Source organism: Mesoplodon mirus (assembly GCF_964341445.2).
Source record: "Mesoplodon mirus genome assembly, chromosome: 2".
NCBI lineage: Eukaryota > Metazoa > Chordata > Mammalia > Artiodactyla > Ziphiidae > Mesoplodon > Mesoplodon mirus.
In genome coordinates this window covers 89,003,067-89,027,475 of record NC_138977.1, presented here as the reverse complement: position 1 = coordinate 89,027,475, position 24,409 = coordinate 89,003,067, and the positions used below count along the sequence as shown (strand labels likewise).

The window sequence follows — 24,409 nt, the reverse complement described above, 5'->3', positions numbered from 1 at the left end:
CTCACAGTACAGACCTTATCTGACATTGTGGAGTCAGGTGCAAGAAGAGAGCTGAGTGATTTGAGAGCTGCAGAGCCCCCTTTGCAATATGGTACTCCTAGCCTCAACTGTTTCTAGCTTCTCCCAGTATAGAGACCCTCTGTTTTATAGCCTTTAGAAAATAACCTCCAGTTTTCTTCCAGGTTTGGGGAGGTTTAGTCACCTAGCTATATGGCGTGGGAGAGGGGATTTGGGGAGTCTCTTAAACAGACCCATAGGGCTTCCCTGGTGGCGCGGTTGTTGAGAAGTCCGCTTGCCGATGCGGGGGACACGAGTTCGTGCCCAGGTCCGGGAAGATCCCACATGCCGTCAAGCGGCTGGGCCCATGGGCCATGGCTGCTGAGCCTGCGCATCCGGAACCTGTGCTCCGCAATGGGAGAGACCACAACGGTGAGAGGCCCACATAATGCAAAAAAAAAAAAAACAAAAAACAAAAAACCCATAAACAATTCTTTTGCTTTAAGTCCTTTACTACCACTTTTAGAGATACCAGGTTCTGCTGATTCCTGAGCTACTTGGAGGTTTTGCAGCATAAATTGGTTATTTCCAGGCTTCTTTCCAGCTGAACTGACCACATGTTTATTTGTTTTCAATAAACATGTTTTCACAAAACAATATTTTGTGTCCAGAATTTTGTTGTTATCTGCTGTCCTGTTTCCTGTTTCCTTGAGAGTTAATTCCTTAGTGATGACAGCAATATCAACAGCAACAAAGAACTGATTTAATGGGATTTCAGGAGGGAGCCTAGGCTAATGTGTACGTTCAACCCTCCATCTTTTTTTTTTTTTTTTTTTTTTGCGGTACGTGGGCCTCTCACTGTGTGGCCTCTCCTGTTACGGAGCACAGGCTCCAGACGCACAGGCTCAGCGGCCATGGCTCATGGGCCTAGCTGCTCCGTGGCATGTGGGATCTTCCCGGACCGGGGCATGAACCCGTGTCCCCTGCATCGGCAGGCGGACTCTCAACCACCGCGCCACCAGAGAAGCCCCCAAACCCTCCATCTTTAACTGGAAATCTACAAGAGATTTTCCTTCATTTATATGAACTTTAATAGTGTTCTTTGGTAAGGTTTTCCCATTGACCGACGGATTATTCAAACAACAATGAACATTTGATTGTATGGTATGGAATGCTGGAGAGGGCTTCTCACTTGGAACCAGGAGACTTCTTTTCTAGTCTTGGTTTGTGTGACCTTGAGCAAGTTACTAAATTTTCTAAATCTCAGCTTCTTAATTTGTAAGATGAGTGAGATACATTAGGTGATGGCTAAAATTCCTTTTGGTTCAGACGGTATGATTCTTTAGATGACTATTCACCTCTCATACAAATCAGGTAAGATTTTTTTTTTTCAACACATTCAATATGAAATAGTTCTCCCCTGTCCCTGTGTTGAGGCCTTTTGCTTCTAGCACTGCAGATGAGCCATGCCCCACTTATCCTTCTGGGCTTTCCAAAAGTCTGCCTTCCATTTGGTAACTCTGGTATTGCCCACTGGTATGGCCATTTGCACGTGGCCTGTTTTCCAGGGCGTATCTTGCTTTTCCCTTACACGCCGTTTTTGTAAGTTGTCATCTTTACTCTGCATTGAAGATACGTTGCACAAGGATGAAAAGATGATTTCCAAATAAGTGTATTTATACATCAACAGCTTCTCAGGAACAAAAAGATAGAGTACCAAAATTTTAGTTTAAAATAAGGAGGACAGGGGCTTCCTTGGTGGCGCAGTGGTTGAGAGTCCGCCTGCCGATGCAGGGGACAGGGGTTCGTGCCCCAGTCTGGGAAGATCCCACATACCGCGGAGTGGCTAGGCCTGTGAGCCATGGCCGCTGAGCCTGCGCGTCTGGAGCCTGTGCTGCACAACGGGAGAGGCCACAACAGTGAGAGGCCCATGTACTGCAAAAAAAAAATAATAAAATAAAATAAAATAAAATAAGGAGGACAACTTAGAATCAAAGGAACAAGAACTTTTTTCTCTGACTTCTCAGCTTAGGATAATGGGTCAGTTGGGTCTGTTATCCAGCTGCTAATCTGTTATCCATAAACACCAAGAGTGGTATAAAGAGTTAGTGTAAGAGCCCAATTTCTCTTCATTTAAAGTAGTGGCTCTCAAATCTACCTACACATTAAGTCATGATGTGCTGGACCCTGCCCCAGACCAATTCAAAATATCTGGGTATGGATTCTGGACATCTGCATTCGGAAAAAACCTTTCTATGTGATTCTAATGTGCACTTAAGATTGGGAACTATTCCTCTAGGAGCATAAAATCTAGGTGAGAGTTAGAATATGTACATCTATTGCTCTAGAACAGGGAAGACAGTGATGAGCTCTATAATGGGTGATACAGAGATCATGGGTACAGGAATTGGATGGTTTTTAATTAATTGGAATCATCAGGAAAGGCTTCACTAGGGAGGTGAGTTTTGAGCTAGTAGAGCTTTCATAGGTGGAGAGAGGGAATTTTCTAGGCCAGGGAGTGAATGCTGACTATTTTGACTGGGGTGTGGAGTGTTTGGGGAGCAGTGGAAGTAAAGATTGGATGTTAGGTTGCAGCCAGATTGTGGACAATGTCCAGTGTTTTGGCTAAGGAGTTTTGACTTTATCCTGCAGGTGATGGGGAGGACTTTGGGGAGGCATTGAGGATTTCTGATGAATGAAATGGCATGACGAAAGTGGTATCTTTGAAGGTTGATCCAATGGGAATAAGGGGCATGTAGTTTGAATAAAATGTGGCAGGAGCCGGGGGTGAATGGAAGACCAGTTGGAAAGCTACTGTCATGGCCCAGATCGTAATTCTCTGAGGTAGGAAAAGAGCATTGGAATTAAAAAATAACAATAATAAACATTTGTGTAGTTTTTTTTTTAACATCTTTATTGGAGTATAATTGCTTTACAATGGCATGTTAGTTTCTGCTTTATAACAAAGTGAATCAGTTATACATATACATATGTTCCCATATCTCTTCCCTCTTGCATCTCCCTCCCTCCGACCCTCCCTATCCCACCCCTCTAGGTGGTCACAAACCACCTAGCTGATCTCCCTGTGCTATGCGGCTGCTTCCCACTAGCTATCTGTTTTATGTTTGGTAGTATATATATGTCCATGCCACTCTCTCACTTTGTCACAGCTTACCCTTCCCCCTCCCCATATCCTCAAGTCCATCCTCTAGTAGGTCTGTGTCTTTATTCCCATCTTACCCCTAGGTTTTTCATGACCTTTTTTTTTTTCTTAGATTCCATATATATGTGTTAGCGTACGGTATTTGTTTTTCTCTTTCTGACTTACTTCACTCTGTATGACAGACTCTAGGTCCATCCACCTCACTACAAATAACTCAATTTCGTTTCTTTTTATGGCTGAGTAATATTCCATTGTATATATGTGCCACATCTTCTTTATCCATTCATCTGTCGATGGACACTTAGGTTGCTTCCATGTCCTGGGTATTGTAAATAGAGCTGCAATGAACATTTTGGTACATGACACTTTTTTTTTTTTTTCGGTATGTGGGCCTCTCACTGTTGTGGCCTCTCCCGTTGCGGAGCACAGGCTCCGGACGCACAGGCTCAGCGGCCATGGCTCACGGGCCCAGCCGCTCCGTGGCATGTGGGATCTTCCCAGACCAGGGCATGAACCCGTGTCCCCTGCATCGGCAGGCGGACTCTCAACCACTGTGCCACCAGGGAAGCCCCATGACTCTTTTTGAATTATGGTTTTCTCAGGGTATATGCCCAGTAGTGGGATTGCTGGGTCATATGGTAATTCTATTTGTAGTTTTTTAAGGAACCTCCATACTGTTCTCCATAGTGGCTGTATCAATTTACATTCCCACCAACAGTGCAAGTGTGTTCCCTTTTCTCCACACCCTCTCCAGCATTTATTGTTTCTAGATTTTTTGATGATGACCATTCTGACTGGTGTGAGATGATATCTCATTGTAGTTTTGATTTGCATTTCTCTAATGATTAATGATTGTGTGGTGTGTTCTTAATAAGTTCTCTCCCACATCTCAGTAACCTTGTGGTATTTACATCCATATTTTATGAATGAAGGAAACTGATGATATTCAGAGGTTAAGCTGTTGTAAAGTAACTTTCCAGAAAATGGAGGGCCTGATTGGATGAGGAGAGTTCGGTAATAGGGAGTTGCAAGGGTGTTTCCGAGGTGTCGGGTTGGGCATGAAGATGGTAAACTTCCTCACTGGCAGTATCAAGTTCCCGGCTGTGCTCTTCACATGACTCCTGTTGCCTCTGTGGTTTGATGCACAATGATTTCTTGTCAGGGTGTGGTGGAGGGCAGGGAAGAAAGGGCTGTTGTCCGTTCAACTTGTCTCAGGTAAGAATGTTCAGGCCTTTTCTGAGTATCTTTGGTTTTCAGAGAGTTAAATTTTTTTTTTTTTTTTTTTTTTTTGCATTACGCGGGCCTCTCACTGTTGTGGCCTCTCCCGCCGCGGAGCATAGGCTCCGGACGCGCAGGCCCAGCGGCCATGGCTCACGGGCCCAGCCGCTCCGCGGCATGTGGGATCCTCCCGGACAGGGGCACGAACCTGCGTCCCCTGCATCGGCAGGCAGACTCTCAACCACTGCGCCACCAGGGAAGCCCCAGAGAGTTAAATTTTGTTGGATTTTAGAAGGCTTATTAGTCTAGGCATGGATAGTCTAGATGTGGGGCTCCAAATATAGGGCTGAGAGCCTTATACAGGTGAGCTCTGCCCTGAGGGGCAGCTGTGTAGGGTAGGTTAGCTGAGTAGGATTAGCTGTAACTGGGTGGGTTTCCTTCCTCTTGTGGCTGAGACAGGAGCCATAGGGAAGAGAAATGTGGAGCATGGTAGTGTAGGTATCAGAGAACATCCTCGTGGCTCTGGTGATGAGGATGCTTGATCAAGATTACATCCTTATTAGAGCTGGAGATTGAATGCTATCCACCACTGTGGTAATGCATTTTGTTCACAGTCTACCGTGCCTGTGTGCTTGTCTGTTTTGTGTACCAAGATCCTGAGGCAATTTAAATATCAGCCTAAACCAGCCATGCAGGCAATGAAATGTACTTTTCCTGCTGAGGTATTTGTTTCCCTGCAATCAGATAGCAGAAGAGTGTGCCAGCAAGCTAAGGGATGGCAGGGAGGGACAAAGGAGTTAATCATCATCATGGCAAACCTTGATTAGATTTTCTTATGAAATCCAGGGACATGGAGGAACAGGATGGGGCTGGGGAAGAAGAGGAGGTTGAGCTTTCATACCCTGGACATTTTTAGTCCAGGTGCATGGAGTAACATTCCTCGGCTCTAGCTGTGGTCAGAGAGTAAAATCTGTTTTGGTAAATTTGGAATGGCAGCATTCTTGGATAATTAACATGTCGCATTTTATTTCAACTGTTTATTTTCTTACTTCAGAACCCTGGGATCTTCAATGGCAGGAGAAACAGTGATCAGAAGACCGAGATGAATTTTAACACTATTCTGGAAGAGATTCTTATTAAAAGGTCACAGCAGAAAAAGAAGACCTCACCCTTAAACTACAAAGAGAGACTTTTTGTGCTAACAGAGTCCATGTTAACCTACTATGAGGGTCGGGCAGAGGTAGGAGACAATCAAAGTTTACTTTGTTGCTTTCCATGTTGATACTATTTTATAATACTGACATTCCGCATACTTTCCAAATCTTATGGAGTAAGCTTTAGGTTAATGAAGTTAAGGTAATGATTTATTATCATTTGGATTTGAAAGATAAAGTGAAGGATATGGATAGACATTTTTCACAAGTCTGGTAATTATGGGTTTAGTACACATGGGTATACATTTTATATCAGCTTACTGAATTAATGTGTTAGAGAAAACAAATTCCTACATCAGTTTTAGATCCTTGTGGAATTCATTAAGTATGCTGTGTACATGGCTGTTTTCCATAAGCTATCATACTATGTATAAAAGTCTTCTTTAGCACATATAAACTGTCTATGTTCATCACTTTATATGAATATTTCTTCATTATTAAGTGAAAGTTACTTAAAACTGCTTAGTGATTTGGTGAAGTTGACTGACAACAGAACTGTTCAACTTTTTTTTGGTGATAAGCAGCTAGTGCAAAGTTCCTCTGATGGGAGCAGAGGGCAGTGGCTCACTAAGAACCTGGTCAATGAGCAGGTGGCAGAGGGGGGCCATGTTGTCAGCCAGCTCCTGGCTTTTCAGTTGTTTTAGCCTCTGGTTCTACCACTAGATGAGGCGCATGCATATATAGTGGCCTCTGACCCATCTTTTTTTTCTCCTGCCATCTTGGGAGTGCCTCATCTAGTACTGCAGGCCCAGCCACATTCCTCCCTTTTAGAAATTTTCTTGGGTTCTAGGGAATTGCTGGGAGACTGTGTTGCCCTTTTTGACCACATGCCATTGTCTAGTTGGTTACAGTAGATTGTTGGTGATCTTTTTTTTTTTTTTTCTTTTTTGCGGTACGCGGGGCTCTCACTGTTGTGGCCTCTCCCGTTGTGGAGCACAGGCTCCGGACACACAGGCTCAGTGGCCATGGCTCACGGGCCCAGCCGCTCCACGGCATGTGGGATCTTCCCGGACCGGGCAAGAACCCGTGTCCCCTGCATGAGCAGGTGGACTCTCAACCACTGCGCCACCAGGGAAGCCCTGTTGGTGATCTTGATGTTTGATTTTATTTTATTTAATTCTGCTATTTTCCTAGAGCACCTTCCTCAGAAATGGATTTACTCATTTTTATTTTGTTTTTGTTTTGTTTTACTCCCACTAATTTCTCCCACTGATTTCTCTGTCTTTTGGTTCCCCCAATACAGACAGAATGGCATTGCTTCTCACTGGTGGTCCTCAACTCTGTTCATTTCTGCTGTGGCTTGTCACTGTGACCTTGTCATTGTGGAATTTTGCAGGTTCATGTAATTTAGGACTATAGTCCTTTATCCACCTTCCTAAATCCCCAAAATGCTGAAGACCCAAACTTCAAAAACTCTTTCAGTGGCAAAACCTGACCTTCGATGAAGCTATTTTTAGTCTTTATCTTAGTGTGATTTGTGTGTGTGTGTGTGTGTGTGTGTGTGTGCAGAATTAGTAATGTGTTTAATTATGTGGGGCTGTCCAGTTCTTGCTGGGATTGTATATCGTATATGTGCTATATTACATTTATTAAATCTGAAAAATTCAGGATTCCAAAAGGGTTTCAGATAAGATTAGAAATATGAATTATTTTAAAATCTAAAATAAATTTTAAGGGGAAACATTAATAATTTTTTGCTGTATAATAATGATTTGTCATAATTTGAATACTATCATAAGAAAAGAATAGGAATGTAACAGTAAACTTGGGAAAGTGTGGTCCTTTACTAACCAAAAAAACTCTCAGAAACCTACATTACCTGCTTAGAAACATGGACCTATACAATTGAAATACATTGCAATTGTTAAGTCACTTTGAAAATAGTAAATGATAATACAAAGGTGATACAAAGTTAAAAGTGCCCTAATTGCTTTAGCTTAAGCAGAATAAAGAGAACAGTGGAAACCCTCTTATTTGAGAACCTGACCCATTGTCTTTCCTGGCAGCAGCCTCCGCCACCATGAGAACCAGAAAGGACAGAATGAAGAGGTTGTCACAACATGTAACAGCCCAGCCCCTGACACTTAGCATTGATTTACTGTATAGCACAGGGAATTATACCCGATATCTTGTAATAACTTATAATGGAATATAATCTGCAAGAAACCTGAATCACTGTGCTGTACACCTGAAACTTATACAATATTGTAAATCAACTATACTTCAATTAAAAAAAAAAAGAAAAAAAAGAAGAATCCATCTCCGTTCTGGCTACTGCTGACTGGCCCAGGGAGCCTAGTCCCGTTAGCTAGTCCTGCCTGAACCCCCCTCCTCCCATGAGCTGGGCATTTTAATCCCTCCTGGATTCTTTTCTCGGGGACTGATGTTCATTGGCAAACTTATGACCTTCAGTTGGAAATATGGTTGCAGATTTGTTTGCCTCCCACAGTTAAAAAGAAATAGTTAACTATATTAAAAAGTCAGGAATTTTAAGATAAGAATCTGAATTCTTGAGGCAATAAAAGTTCTGATAGTACTAGGCTAAATTCCTTCTTGACAGCTCTCAGCCTAGCTCCTAGGTAAGCCCAGTAGCACTTCACTGTTATATTTCTTCCCTGTTTGGGTTAATCTGCCCACTTCTCTGTTTTCCTTGGATAAATGTGCTTGTTTTCATCTCCCTCGCCCTAGAAGCTGTGATCTGAAAAGGGCTGTAATGTGGGTAACCCACTTTTTTTAGAACAATAAACACCTTTATTATATGAGCTAAGATAAGAGGGAAGAGGATTTATTTACCTTTCTGGGCCTTGATTTTCCTCAGATAGAACTCCAGCTCCTTTCCCTCTAGCACATAGTGATCTGCTCAGCCACACTGGCCTGCTCTTGAAGTGATGCATGCAAGAAGCTTGTCCTGCTGGAACTGCTCCTATAGAAAACTTCTGATTTTGGCATTCTTTTTCTTTTTTTCTTCATTCATTCATTCATTCATTTATTTTTGCCTGCATTGGGTCTTCGTTGCTGCCTGAGGGCTTTCTCTAGTTTCAGTGAGCAGGGGCTACTCTTCGTTGCGGTGCACGGGCTTCTCATTGCGGTGGCTTCTCTTGTTGCGGAGCACGGGCTGTAGGCATGCGGGCTCCAGTAGTTGTGGCATGGGGGCTCAGTAGTTGTGGCTTGTGGGCTCTAGAGTGCAGGCTCAGTAGTTGCGGCACACAGGCTTAGTTGCTCTGCGGCATGTGGGATCTTCCTGGACCAGGGCTCGAACCAGTGCCCCCTCCACTGGCAGGCGGATTCTTAACCACTGTACCACCAGGGAAGTCCTGACATTCTTTTTCCTTTCGTCATATTTCTTTCTGTTTTTTTTAAAAATTTATTTATAGCAGTGTATTTTATGTTGAAAGTTTTTAAAAAATTAATTAATTAATTAATTTTTGGCTGCTTTGGGTCTTTGTTGCTGTGCGCGGGCTTTCTCTAGTTGCGGCGAGCGGGGGCTACTCTTCGTTGTGGTGCACGGGCTTCTCATTGCAGTGTCTTCTCTTGTGGAGCATGGGCTCTAGGGCGCGCAGGCTTCAGTAGTTGTGGCACATGGGCTCAGTAGTTGTCGCTTGCGGGCTCTAGAGCGCAGGCTCAGTAGTTGTGGTGCGTGGGCTTAGTTGCTCTGTGGCATGTGGGATCTTCCCGGACCAGGGCTCAAACCCGTGTCCCCTGCATTGGCAGGTGGATTCTTAACCACTGCACCACCAGGGAAGCCCCCTTTTATCATATTTCTTCTGAATATTCTTTGATCGTTTTTTGTTTAAAATCTCTTCCTCCTCAGGAGTCAGCTTGGCCTCCTCTTGCAGTCCAGGGGCAGTGCATAGTGGGACTTGTACCACTACCGGTATGATGTGCTGTCAATGAGCACGATGCAGTTCTTCACCAGGGTCTTGGTACGGACCAGTTTGTTGTTGGATGCATTGTAGACAACATCAATGATCCTTGTCTTGCGTGTACAACACTCCGAGCCCCAGGAGAAGTTCCCCATGTCCAGCCTCAAAGCCCGGTACTTCTTGTTGCCCCTCCTTGCACATGGACTGTGTGTATGCGGCGGGGTCCAATCTTGGTGTTGGCAGCGGGGCATTCCAGCTCATACTTCCACTTCCTGTGGTAGGGCTTTCTCTTGTCCCCGGTCTTGTGGCTCTTGTGCCAATTGTCCTGAGAGATGCCTACGTGTGGAAGCAGGGGGCAGGAGCCTCAGCCAGGGAGCCCTGGGCTGGGCCCTACCAGCCCAGTGCCCTGTGCCCAGAATCAACAGGTATTAGAAGAAAATATTTTGTTAAAAGTGTAAGACTTGTAAGACTCTAAGTGGATTAGAAAAACCATGGGGGCCATTCTGCGGTAGCCCCAGATATATTTATTTTAGTTGTTCATAGTTCTGTTTTTAAAAGAAATACTGGGTAGGCTACTGATTGATCTAGTAGCTATGATTCCTAGTTTCTCTGTAGCAATTCAGTGACATTCATCCTTTATTAAAACTCTCAGTTAATCACAGAGTCAGACATCAATCTCTTCCTGGTTCTCTGAACCCCAGCTCCTTCAATAGGATGGCAATAAGCTTTTACTGAAAATTTTCCTATTAAGTACAGTTTATTGTACTTTTCAAAGTATGCTAAGAAATTCTGTTCTAGATGATGAGAAATTCAGTCAAGCTGTTTCTTCCAAGTCTCATGTTGTAAAACTTGTGTCTCAGTTTCTGCTGTGGGCCATTCTTTGGTTTGTCCTCCTTGCTCTTTCTCAACTAGCTTATGTTTCTGCATCTTCTAGTGAACCAATAAAAGATCTTACTGACAATTTATATTGTTTGCTCTTCTTATAATAACACAGAACAAAGGAAACTGTGCTCTTGCTTTCTGGTCAGGGAACTAAATGACACAGGGGTTAGACCACCTGACGTTCTGCTGGAGCCTCCACATGGTTTTGAGATGGAATCCAGGGAAGAACAGGGCTGGAGTTTAATTAGAAAAAAGGCCTGTTAAATAATGGTGAGAAAACAAGGAATGGAGAGATTTTTATATGTTTAGATATTTGAATACAGAAATTTCGAGTAGCGTGTAAATCTGCAACTATTGTTAGCTAAGAAATCAGGAAATTTTTATAATTGGACTTTGGTATTACCAATTTTGTTGGTTTCTTGTCTGTAACCCTCCTCTGTTATGAAAACTGACAATAGTTTATAAGGTTGAGGAATAGGGAGACTAGTTGTGTCAGGGATCCCCAAGGCTACCGCCAGGTTCAGTAATTCACTAGGAGAACTCAGGGGACTGAGCACTGAGTTTAACTCACTGCTATGATTTATTTAAGTGAAAGAAGAAAAAGCAAAATTAGCAAGGGAAAAGGTGCCTGGGACAGGTCTGGAGGAAACCAGGCACAAGCTCGCAAGAGTCCTTTCTCAGCAGAGCCACAAAGGGGGGGTATATAATTCCTCCATTACCGAATTGTGACAATTGTGAAATGTTTTCTAACTGGGAATCTCATTAGAGACTCAGTAGCCAAGGTTTTCATTGGAGGCTGGTCACATAGGCACCCTCTGTCTAAGCATGTACCAAAATTCCAGACTCCAGAAGGAAAGCAGGTGTTCAGCATAAGCCAGGTTGTTTGTACAAACAGGTTAGGCCCAGTGAGCCATTCCTATTAGTGCTGGGAATGAGAGAGCCCTCCCCTCCCAAAGTGCAAGTTCCCAGATGCCAGCCAAGGACCAACCTTGTAGGCAGCATCATAGGCCTGTCATGTTAACTCTTTCCTGCACATTAGTAGTAATTATGATACAAATTATTGAGTACCAAATATAGGCCAGGCACTGTGCTAAATAAGTACATGCGGGCCTCCCTGGTGGCGCAGTGGTTGAGAGTCCGCCTGCCGATGCAGGGGACATGGGTTCGTGCCCCGGTCTGGGAAGATCCCACATGCCGCGGAGCGGCTGGGCCTGTGAGCCATGGCCACTGGACCTGCGCATCTGGAGCCTGTGCTCCGCAATGGGAGAGGCCACAACAGTGAGAGGCCCGCGTACGGCAAAAAAAAAAAAAAAAAAAAGTACATGCATTATTTTCTTTATTCCTCAAAACAATACTGTATGAAGTCTTATTAGTACCCTCATTTCAAAAATGAGTGATATGAGGCTCAGAAAGTTTAAAAACTTAAACAAGGTCAAATACTAATGAATTGCAGGGCTATTTCTTCAGAGCCTGTCTTTGAAACAACCTTGATACTCTGCGGAAAATTAGGGAAAAAATCTATTAAATCTCTATAATACAGATGAAGTTTTATTTTAAAACTTTTGAGGATATTTTTATTACTTTCAGTTATGATTTTTTTTAAAAAATTTCTTTGTGGTAGAAGAAAATTAACGTCAGACAAAACGAGGGTTTTTGTCTGATTCTGCCACTATCTAATTGGACTTTAGAAAACAATGTTCTTCAATTGGTTTTTTTTTTTTTTGCGGTACAAGGGCCTCTCACTGTTGTGGTCTCTCCCGTTGCGGAGCACGGGCTCCGGACGCGCAGGCTCAGCGGCCATGGCTCACGGGCCTAGCCGCTCCTGCGGCATGTGGGATCTTCCCGGACCGGGGCACGAACCCGTGTCCCCTGCATCGGCAGGTGGACTCTCAACCACTGCGCCACCAGGGAAGCCCTTCAATTGTTTTTATAGTTTAGAAATTGCTTTCATATAAATATATTGTCTCTTTACACCCTTAACTCCTTTGCCATCACTGTTTCAACCCAACACACATCCAATCTATTTCCAAGTCCTGTGAATTCTCCTTTTCTTCATTTCCACCTTATTGCAGCTCCCAACTCCATTCTCTTGGTGGATTACTGCCCTAGTTGATTTTACTTTTGGATCTTCATCTTTCAACTATAAAACCATAAGAGGGATTTTTAAAACTTGTAGCTTTGCATCTGCTCTAGGATCAAGTTAAAACTCCTTAGCTTGGAATACAAGGTACTTAATGCCCTTTTTCCTTGTCTTTCTCTCTCCTTCCTCCATCCCCAGCTGTCTTCTACCTGCAGTTACTCTTTCACATTGTGCCTTTGTTACTATTGTTCAATCAACTTGAAGTGATATATTCCTCTACCTGCCTACCAGGCTCTGTCTATCTATCCATATCTATTTTATCCATCAGAAATGTGTTGAGTGCCCTAGTAATCACTTACTCATCTTTTCTGACTCAGCTCAATCCCCACCTTCTCTGAAGCCTTTCCTGTATCCCTCCCACCAGTGGTGGAATCCCCAGCCCCCTTCAGCCCTTTGTGCCCTGTCCATATTTTTATTGTGACATCTTGGTTGCTTGACTCTGTCTACATATCTGTGTCCCCCATTGGACTTCAAGCTCTTTGAGGGCAGGGTTCATAGCTTTTCTATCTTCGTATTTCTGAGAGTTTAGTGCAGAGTTGAGTGCTCAGTACACATTGGATGGCTGGATGGGTCCAAAGGAGACATGGGGAGACCTCAACCCTTAGAAGCAGGCAGGGCAGATTTATCCTATGCAAACATCATGAACAACCAGAAAGGTTGTCATGCTTTTAATAAGTAGAAGGGTCAGGATTTGAGCCTTGGTATTCTGACTCTAAGTTCAGTGCTCTTCCTGTAATGCCTCCCTTATCATTTTATTCCAGTTGTACTGAAATCAAACATTCTATGTGATGAGTTGTTTGAAAATTTAACCTTTTACCCAGGTTAACTGTCGGGATAGTGGAGGTAGTTATAAGATGATGGCACGAGTCTCTTGAATATCCTGGGCAACCTCTTGTATTTCTATAAGGCCTTCTGGGTCATATAGAGTTGTTTTCTTTACCACCCCTGGAACCTGGAGACTCTAGTGATATAGGCATAAGAGCTTATTAAGGTTCTGAAATGATCAGATATTTCTAACAGTGGTTAGTGTACTAGGGCTCTAGTTCTCAACTAAATTCTCAACTCTATTATCCCATGAAAACTCATTTTCTCTTTGGCAGTTGAGTTTCCTTGTTTCTGAAATAAGGTCGTATCAACTTCCTGTCTTGTGTCTCAGTTTCCTCTCTGGTTTCTCTTTCCTCACTTTTGATTCATATCTGTTTTCTTATTCTACTATCCTGGATCTGACCTTCCTCATCACTTAAAAGAGCCAAGATGCAGGTCTGAAGTCCTAGGGTCTGATTTACCTTCTTTTTTTTTTTGCGGTATGTGGGCCTCTCACTGTTGTGGCCTCTCCCGTTGCGGAGCACAGGCTCCAGACGCGCAGGCTCAGCGGCCATGGCTCACGGGCCCAGCCGCTCCGCGGCATGTGGGATCTTCCCGGACCGGGGCACGAACCCATGTCCCCTGCATCGGCAGGCGGACTCTCAACCACTGCACCACCAGGGAAGCCCTGATTTACCTTCTTAATTTGTCAAATTATCCATTTTCATTTAATAATGTTCACTGTTTTTTCCTCTAGGAAGCAGAAACCTATTCAAGAGAGAAAAGAGGGAGAATACCATTTGTTCCATCCACACTCCTAAAATATTTTTGTAACTTTTAATTTTGCTATAGTTTCAGACTCACAGAAAAGTTGCAAGAATAGTACAAGGAGCTCTCAAGTAACCTTTACTCAGATTCACAAATTACCTATGGTTGCCCCATTTGCTCTGTCATTCTCTTGGTCTCTTCCTTGGTCTCTTTCTCTTCATATGCATGTTTTCTGAACCATTGGAAAGTAAGCTGTAGACAGTCCCCTTTTGCTGTTAAATAATTCATTGTGTATTGTCTAAAAATAAGGACATTCTCTTTTAGAACCACAGTACAATGATCAAAATCAAGACATGTAACACTGATACAGTAGTATTACGTGGTCCAGAGTCCATAGTCAAATTTCATTCATCATTCCACTGATGTCTTCTTAGCTGTTCTCAACCTCCCCTCCTTGCCCAAATCCAGGATCTAATCCCTGATCACACATTGCATTTAGTAGATCAAGACATAAAGTTTGTAAATGTCCATGGTGCAAGGAAGAGAAATGTATGGAGGAAATACTGTCCTTTGTCGTTTGTTGTAAAATGCCAACTACATCATGAATTCTCAGTGATTGTATATCAGAGTCTGCAAACATGAAATTGGATTTAAAAATTATTAGAGTTGTTCTCCTACTCTCATTCTCATGGTCATCATTAGGGGCTGAAGATCACCTTCCTGTGAAATAGGTTATTTTAGCCTGGTCCACTGGGATGAATAGAAATCACTTATTCCTGTTTCCCTTTCTCTCTCCCCCACCTCAATTTTAACTTTTTCTTCTTCTGTGTTAAATAATTGTTAGTCATTGTAAAGCATTTTTTGGAGAACAGTACAGTATGAGTAATTTCTAGTAAATGAAGAGGGAGTTTAATCAAAGGTTTGGTCCTCATGCTACTTAAAAGTAGAAATAATAAAAGGATTCTAGATCTCAAAAAATACTCTTGGATCTGGCTGTGACAGTTGTGGTTTATTCAGTTATTATTTGTATCATGATGAGAGAGACAAAGGCCATAAGAAAAATCAGCATTTCTGTTCCTAAATGGTATTACCTAGTTTATTTTATTCATAAGACTTAGCTCTCGGCAATTTTTAGTGTTATCAAAAAGTCAAATTTCCATCAGAGTTTTATATAGCTATTTTAGGACTGAATATATTCAAAAAGCTGTGCTGTAGGCACTGAAGGCAATTATGAAAAGAACAATTCGTAGAATGTTTGAGAAATGGCAGTATAGTTGAAATAAACAGTGTTTCCTCCCTAACCCCTTTTCCCACCTGCCTATCTTGAAAGAAACTTGTCTTAATCAGAAGTGCATATCACTTGTTGAATTAAAAAAAAAAAGAACTGTATCTGACATCATGATTTTCGTAAGCTGAGTTTTGTTTTTCTCTGCATCGTGAACTGCTGGGCTGGGGATTCTTAGAAATCTTTGAAGCTAGTTCTGTAATTAGTAGTTTCTATTAAGTGTTTGTTGGTGAGGATAGGTATGATAGCACTTACCCTGAGGAACAGTTAAAAAAGAGACCAAATTATATGAGTAGAGGAAGCATTGGTGGTAAAAGTGCAGACTATATAGATTTTTGGTGAGGGGTGGGGTTGGGGAGGGATTGGGGAAGGTCTCCATTTGGCTGTGGGTTGGAGTATGTGCAGTGTTGGGCAGAAGGAGCCCATTCATACAGTGGGAACATCATGTGCAAAGGCCCTGGGGTGGAAGAGGGCTTGATGTGTCTGTGAAACTGTTCTGTTCTAGACCTGCATAGATTTATATGCTGATAATTACCCATTCGTGGGGATGATTATTTGTTAGTAATGAAGAAGTCATACAATTTTAGAGCTGGAAGGAACTTTAAAGAATAACCTTCAAGTCTTCCACTTGTGGAAACTGAAGATAAGGAAATGATTTGCTCCAGGTCACCCAGTAAGCTGGTTGCTAAGCCTGGACCAAAACTCAGATCAGCCTCTCTGATTGCACTGCCTTTGTTTTGGAAAAGATGAGTTTGGGTTGCCCAGGTAGGTGAGGGCACTTACACAGCTTAAATAATATGGTTGTTCACAGAATGGACTCCATCTAGTGACTATTCAGACCCCTTTGCTTGAAAATACTTGTCACTTTTTTGCCTTTGAAGCTTTGCTCTTGCTGTGCTTAACAGTTGTCCTTCTGTTCATCCAATTCCCATCTCAAGTCCTCTTTTTTTCTTTAAATTTGAAAAAATTTTATTTTTTTTTAAAATTGAAGTATAGATTTACAATGTTGTGTTAGTTTCTGGTGTATAGCAGAGTGATTCAGTAGTGTGTGTTTGTGTGTATATATGTATCCTTTTTCAAATTCTTTTTCATTATAGGTTATTATAAGATATTGAATATACTTCCCTGTGCTATACAGTGGGACCTTGTTGTTTATCTATTTTATGTAAAGTAGTGTGTATCTGTTAATCCCAAGCTGTTTCTGTTTTGTAAATAAGTTCATTTGTATCATTTTTTTAGATTCCATATAGAGGTGATATCATATGATGTTTGCTTTTCTCTGTCTGACTTACTCTTAAGTGAGAGACCTTGTTCACCTTCCCACCCCGCAGTTGTAAATGCCAGCCCCTTCAGACTTACTGTTAAATTTATATGTATTATTATTGTTATTGCCTCTTTAAAATCACCAACTACATAATAATCTCCTTGAAGGCAGAGGTTGTTGCCTCCTAATTTCAACATATCACACAATATCTTGTATCCATTGCCTGCTCAAAAAGGTTTTTGTTGGTAATAATTACAATAGTGATGATCAGTTAGTATTTCAAGTAAGCAAAAAGATCTTTAGAGACATTGTAATAGTTATTTCCCATGCAGTTTTGTTCCATTTTAGTTGTTGAGAAGATGGCTTATTTAAATTTAGAATCAAAACTGTGTTTTTATTTAGTATTTATTAGTATTAATCTCTCCCCCGAACTAAAATGTGGACATTATTGTAAACAGCCAGAGTATGAACTGTTAGAAGAAATCACATGGCCATTTGAGAAAGTGAAACTACATTGTGAGTTGTTTCTAAATCCATTTAGAACATGGTTTAGCCACTGGTTGATGCTGGTCAGGTACACTTAGAGAATCACGTATAGAAGGGCACTTAGAAACACCTGGGTTATTCAGTAATTCCATGACTCTCTTAAGAGAACTCCTGACGTTATTAGCCTTTGGGTTTTGTGAATATACTGTACTTCTGAGATAAATATTATCTCGTGATGGCTTGATGATTGCTATTTCAGATAATTAAAAACATTGTTATAGTCTTCTTACCAAAGCTCTTCATTTACCTTTTTTATTTTTAATCTTAGAGAACTGCCTATAATTTTGCATGATACCACATTGGTAAACACCTGAATTGAAAAATTGCACAAAATATGTGCAATATAGTTGTTAAATAAAATTAAATGAGTAAGTAAGAGACTTAAATGAAATCTCTAGTGATTTTTAATAGACTGCGAGAAAGGAGTCCCCACCCCGACCCCATCATCTTAGTTGTATGTGAAGACTTTTGGAAAAGTTCTGTCTTTATTCCAAGTAATCACACAGGTATAGCTGTTCCTTAATTTTATTTGCCACTGCAAAAAGTAACATGGATAGGTGCAATTCCCTGCTCATGAGATTGTAGCATGTGAATTTTTCTCCTTTTAGGGGAATATATATATGTAAAATATTAACATTTATTTCATCTATATATATTTCCTGGCAAAAGAGAGTCTATGCACTTATTTGTTATATGGGACTCAGCTCATTTGTTTTCATTCATTCATCATTTGTACAGAAAAGATTTAGTGAGTATGTACAGTATGGTAGGGATGGAGGAATTAAAAGATGAATGATTCTGGTTTTGTTAAACTTACAGTCTGATTAAGTTATACTTCTGCCTTTCTGGATTCAAAATGGCAAACTTTCCTATACTGCATCCAGTCTGTTTTGAAGGGGGCCTCTTGAGACCTGGAGTTATCCTTGTGTGCCACTGTTGTTTGCACTCACCCATGCTTTTCTGGATTACCTGGGAGTCTTAACTTTCCTGGCCCTTGGGTTTCCCTCTGTTCTTAGACTTTACATAGCATAGAGCTCGCAAAAGTACAGGGGTTTTGCACACATACTTGCAATGCTCTGTTCTCCATAGCATCTCCATAAAGTGTATCTGTAGATAACCAGCACATTTGCCCACCATTTACTTCATGGGTGAAGACACTGGGGAACAAACAACCAAGTCAGGTGCCTTCTCTGAAGTGACATCGCATTTGACTAGCTGAACCAAGATGTCTTATCTTTCTGGCTAGCGTGCTGTTAAACCACACTGTGCTAGTTTAAGGAAGGGGGACTGCCTTAAACAGTGTGTTCACTGACCACCTCTATATATACATTTCCTTCCTCCTTCCATTCTTAGCTTTATATATAAGACCTTAGAAAGGGTGTTCTTTTAGCACTTGTTGATTTGTGTTTGTTTTTTCCTCACTGCACCCCTGTGAGGTGGTGGGAATTCTATGCATTTCAGTAAATTAGAGTTGTACAGAAAAGAGACCCGCGGAAAGAACATATTACTGTGAATGCTTAGATGAAAGAAATTGAAAGGGTTAAACTGAAGTTGTAACTCTTAAAAACTTTAAAATGGGTTTGGTTAAATAGTTCATTTCATAAATACTTTAAATGATTCTTTGCAGAGAAAACTCACAGGTAACTTAATTAAAGATGAATTCATTCACATTCATAGTCTATCCCAACAAGTAGAGAACAATGTCACAGTTGAAGAGAATCCCTAAAATCTACTGCAGTAATTAGTTCAACACTTTTTAAAATAGTATAAGTAAGTTAAACACTTACTAAAATAGTAAAGTAAGCTGATTTTTAGGTTAACTCAGCTCTGACTAGGATTCATTACAGTACAATATCAAAAAAAGGGTAGAGACTTGAATTTTCTTGGAAAAACATGAGTAGCTTGATGCTGAAGATAAAATGTGTAATTCAGAACTTACTTTTTTAATATATATTTTTTAATTTATTTATTTATTTATTTATTGGCTGCATTGGGTCTCTATTGCTCCGCGCAGGCTTTCTGTAGTTGTGGCTAGTGGGAGCTACTCTTTATTGAGGTGTGGGGGCTTCTCATTGAGGTGGCTTCTCTTGTTGTGGAGCACGGGGTCTAGGCGCGTATGCTTCAGTAGTTGTGGCACAGGGGCTCAGTAGTTGTGTCTTGCGGGCTCTAGAGAGCAGGCTCAGTATTTGTGGCGCATGGCCTTAGTTGCTCCACGGCATGTGGGATCTTCCCGGACCAGGGCTCGAACCTGTGTCCCCTGCATTGGCAGGTGGATTCTTAACCACTGTGCCATCAGGGAAGCCCCAGAACTTGTTTTTAAACAGGGTCATTCTTTTATTTTCAGACGTCACACTTAATCACTTTCTAAGGATAGGTGTTACGACTAAAATATGTGTAGGAAACAAGACCAATTTCCATTGGATGAGATAATGAGTTTCTTGAGGTTCTAGAATGAGCTTACCAGCAGTTTTCTATTCCTTCTTCATTATAGGGAACTTCTGTTGTGGTCTGAGGTCCATCTCTGAGTTAATCGAATTCCTGTGAGTTAGAGAGTAGACTGTGGACTTTGGAGCCAGATCGTCTGGGTTCAAATCCTAAATTTGTTACTTATTAGCTGTGTGACCTTGGTCAAATTACTTAATCTCTTTGTGCCTTATTTTCCTCATCTTTAAACTGGGGCAAATAATAGTACTTCCCTCACAGGTTTTTGTCCGGAGGAAATGGTTCCCTATATATGAAGTAGTTAGGACAGTTCCTGGCATACAGTAAGTGCCATTGTAAGTATCAGTGGTTATTATTATAAGTAGCTTCCATTGTCATCCATTTTTGTCTTTTTTGTATAACGTGTTTCAGAGTTTCTGCTCTTGCATCTGGCTTTTCCCAGATATAGACATTTTTTGCAATAAGCATAACCATTTCATTCTCCTAGTAAGTCACTTATCACAGGTGATTCGTTCTTTAAATTGATCTTTGCTGCTTGTGGTCCAGTTACATTGTGGAGTTCTGGTTACTGGTGGAAATGCATACCTTGGGGTAGGGCTAGTTCTCATTCTTGGCACCTCTGAGCCTGTGTTGGTGGAACTCTCATTGGGTCTGCTCTGGATGTTTCTCTCTGGATGTTTGTCTGTGGGCATATGACGGGGTGCTGATTGTGATAAATGTGTGCTGTTCAGTTTTACATTTCGTAACATCAGAGGTGGATCTACTGGTAAGCTTTAGAGCCTTTCCATTCCGTAGCCCTTTCTAAGGCCCCTGGAAGGGCCCTAGCACGTTCACATTCATAATTTTGCACTGAAAAAAAGAGTCTTCTCCCCAAAGTGTGTAAGCCTCAGGCCACTCAAAACCTGGATCTGTCTCTGCAGAGCATGTGAGACTCTATTTGTTCTAGTATCTGATAATATCTACAAATTCTGCCAGTAAAATACCCCCAGGCATCTTCACTGTAAAACATCTAAAATATAAGCATATTTATAGTTTATGTTCTTAAAAGCTTTTTTTCTAGAACAAAGTAGTGTATCTACTTTAATCTGTCAAATTTATTTTCCTTTAATAAAAGTTTCAGCATTGTTGTTATTTTTTATTTATTAATTTAATTAATTATTTTATTTTATTTTATTTTATTTTTTGGCTGTGCTGGGTCTTCACTGTTTCCCTCGAGCTTTCTCCCATTGCTGTGAGCGGGGGCTACTCTTCATTGTGGTGCACAGGCTTCTCATTTGCGGTAGCTTTTCTTGTTGCAGAGCAGGGGCTCTAGGTGCGTGGGCTTCACTAGTTGAAGCATGTGGGCTTCCGTAGTTGTGGCGCATGGGCTTAGTTGCTCTGCCACGTGGGATCTTCCCAGACCAGGGATCAAACCTGTGTTCCCTGCATTGGCAGGCCGAATCCTAACCACTGCGCCACCAGGGAAGTCCTCAGTGTTGTTTTTAAAACTCCCATACTTTTCTTGTTAAATGTATTCCTGAGTATATTATGGTTGTAGTTACTCTTGTGAACAGGTGAATTTTCATTATATGTTGTAATTAGATATAGTTGATATATAATCAAGCTCTAGATTTTTATAAATCTATTTTGTAACCAACCAGTATACTATGCTGTTTCTAAGTATTATGTATTTTCTAAGTATTACAATTTTCTATTACCAACTTTGCTATAAGAGGGTTGTTTTCTATTAACTTTAACCCAAATTATGAGAAGAAAATAATTTTAAAAATATGAAGAAAAATAAAAGCATTTTAAATTCTAAATGGGAATACTCGAAAGGCCATGTGGAGGCCTGGGGGAGGGCATTCCAGCAGAGGAATCCAGGAATGTAAGACCCCAAGGGAGGGAGAAGCAGCAAAGAGGCTGAGGGGCTGAAGTGGAGTGGGATGGGGCATAGGGAGGATGTGGCTGGAGACCTGGGCAAGATCCTCCATGGATCATTTCGGACCATGGAAAAGACTTCGGATTTTTTTTTAAAATTTTTATTAAAACAATTTTTAAAAAATGTGATACGAAGATTTTGGAGGGTTGGGAGTGGGGAGTGACAAAGTTTGGCTCTTACATTCATGCACGTTAAGATACTTGGGCACAGTAGAACATGAATTGGAAGTTAGAAGGTGTGAGGTTTAGTTCTGGTTCTGCTAGCCAGTGTGATCTTTTTTTTTTTTTTGAGCATCTTTATTGGAGTATAATTGCTTTACAATGGTGTGTTAGTTTCTGCTGTATAACAGAGTGAATCAGCTATACATATACATATATCCCCATATCTCCTCCCTCTTGCGTCTCCCTCCCACCGTCTCTATCCCACCCCTCTAGGTGGTCACAAAGTACTGAGCTGATCTCCCTATGCTATGTGGCTGCTTCCCACTAGCTCTCTATTTTACATTTAGTAGTGTATATATGTCCATGCCACTCTCTCACTTCGTCCCAGCTTACCCTTCCCCCTCCCTGTGTCCTCAAGTCCATTCTCTATGTCTGCATTTTTATTCCTGTCCTGCCCCTAGGTTCTTCTTAAACATTTTTTTTTTTAGATTCCATATATATGTGTTAGCATAAGGTATTTGCTTTTCTCTTTCTGATTTACTTCACTTTGTATGACAGTCACTAGGTCCATCCATCTCACTACAAATAACTCAATTTCGTTTCTTTTTATGGCCGAGTAATATTCCATTGTATATATGTGTCACATCTTCTTTATCCATTCATCTGTCGATGGACACTTAGGTCGCTTCCATGTCCTGGCTATTGTAAGTAGAGCTGCAATGAACATTGTGGTACATGACTCTTTTTGAATTATGGTTTCCTCAGGGTATGTGCCCAGTACTGGTATTGCTGCGTCATATGGTAGTTCTGTTTTTAGTTTTTTAAGGAACCTCCATACTGTTGTCCATAGTGGCTATATCAATTTACATTCCCACCAACAGTGCAGGAGGGTTCCCTTTTCTCCACACCCTCTCCAGCATTTATTGTTTGTAGATTTTTTGATGATGGCCATCTGACCGGTGTGAGGTGATACCTCATTGTGGTTTTGATTTGCATTTCTCTAATGATTAGTGATGTTGAGCATCCTTTCATATGTTTGTTGGAAATCTGTATATCTTCTTTGGAGAAATGTCTAGTTAGGTCTTCTGCCCATTTTTGGATTGGGTTTCTTGTTTTTTTGATATTGAGCTACATGAGCTGCTTGTAAATTTTGGAGATTAATCCTTTGTTAGTTGCTTCATTTGCAAATATTTTCTCCCATTCTGAGGGTTGTCTTTTGGTCTTGTTTATGGTTTCCTTTGCTGTGCAAAAGCTTTTAAGTTTCATTAGGTCCCATTTGTTTATTTTTGTTTTTATTTCCATTTCTCTAGGAGGTGGGTCAAAAAGGATCTTGCTGTGATTTATGTCATAGGATGTTCTGCCTATGTTTCCCTCTAAGAATTTTATAGTGTCTGGGCTTCCATTTAGATCTTTAAAACATTTTGAGTTTATTTTTGTATATGGTGTTAGGGAGTGTTCTAATTTCATTCTTTTACATGTAGCTGTCCAGTTTTCCCAGCACCACTTATTGAAGAGGCTGTCTTTTCTCCATTGTATATTCTTGCCTCCTTTATGAAAAATAAGGTGACCATATGTGTGTGAGTTTATCTCTGGGCTTTCTATCCTGTTCCATTGATCTATATTTCTGTTTTTGTGCCAGTACCATACTGTCTTGATTTCTGTAGCTTTGTAGTATAGCCTGAAGTCCAGGAGCCTGATTCCTCCAGCTCCATTTTTCCTTCTCAGGATTGCTTTGGCTATTCGGGGTCTTTTGTGTTTCCATACAAATTGAAATTTTTTGTTCTAGTTCTGTGAAAAATGCCATTGGTAGTTTGATAGGGATTGCATTGAATCTGTAGATTGCTTTGAGTAGTAGAGTCATTTTCACAATGTTGATTCTTCCAATCCAAGAACATGGTATATCTCTCCATCTGTTGGTATCATCTTTAATTTTTTTCATCAGTGTCTTATAGTTTTCTGCATACAGGTCTTTTGTCTCCTTAGGTAGGTTTATTCCTAGGTATTTTATTCTGTTTGTTGCAGTGGTACATGGGAGTGTTTCCTTAATTTCTCTTTCAGATTTTTCATCATTAGTGTATAGCAATGTAATAGGAATGCCAGAGATTTCTGTGCATTAATTTTGTATCCTGCTACTTTACCAGATTCATTGATTAGCTCTAGTAGTTTTCTGGTAGAGTCTTTAGGATTCTCTATGTATAGTATCATGTCATCTGCCAACAGTGACAGCTTTAACTTCTTCTTTTCTGATTTGGTTTCCTTTTATTTCTTCTTCTTCTCGGATTGCTGTGGCTAAAACTTCCCAAACTATGTTGAATAACAGCGGTGAGAATGGGCAACCTTGTCTTGTTCCTGATCTTAGTGGAAATAGTTTCAGTTTTTCACCATTGAGAACGACATTAGCCTTGGGTTTGTCATATATGGCCTTTGCTATGTTTAGGTAAGTTCCCTCTATGCCTACTTTCTGGAGGGTTTTTTTTATCATAAATGGGTGTTGAATTTTGTCAAAAGCTTTTCTGCATCTGTTGAGATGATCATATGGTTTTTATCCTTCAATTTGTTTATATGGTGTATCACACTGACAGATTTGCATGTATTGAAGAATCCTTGCATTCCTGGGATAAACTCCACTTGATCATGGTGTATGATCCTTTTAATGTGCTGTTGGATTCTGTTTGCTAGTTTTTGTTGAGGGTCTTTGCATCTATGTTCATCAGTGATATTGGCCTGTAGTTTTCTTTCTT

At 41.0% G+C, this 24,409-nt stretch overlaps 1 protein-coding gene and 1 pseudogene across 6 annotated transcripts in view; one reads left to right on the top strand and one right to left on the bottom strand.

Annotated features, from left to right (window-relative positions):
* The window catches only part of TEC (tec protein tyrosine kinase), a 162,090-nt gene that overhangs the window by 46,568 nt on the left and 91,113 nt on the right, over positions 1–24,409 (top strand). For all 5 annotated transcript variants that reach the window (XM_082638520.1, XM_082638516.1, XM_082638517.1 and 2 more), the window contains one exon: positions 5,433–5,618. In XM_082638520.1, the coding sequence (XP_082494646.1) occupies positions 5,481–5,618 (138 nt within the window). In that variant the 5' untranslated portion in view covers positions 5,433–5,480. The remainder of the gene's footprint in view (positions 1–5,432; positions 5,619–24,409) is intronic.
* Positions 9,297–9,957, bottom strand: LOC309798646 (small ribosomal subunit protein eS8-like; annotated as a pseudogene). The gene is made up of 2 exons: positions 9,879–9,957; positions 9,297–9,791 (listed from the first exon to the last, which is right to left on the bottom strand). The product of its transcript is annotated as a small ribosomal subunit protein eS8-like (transcript).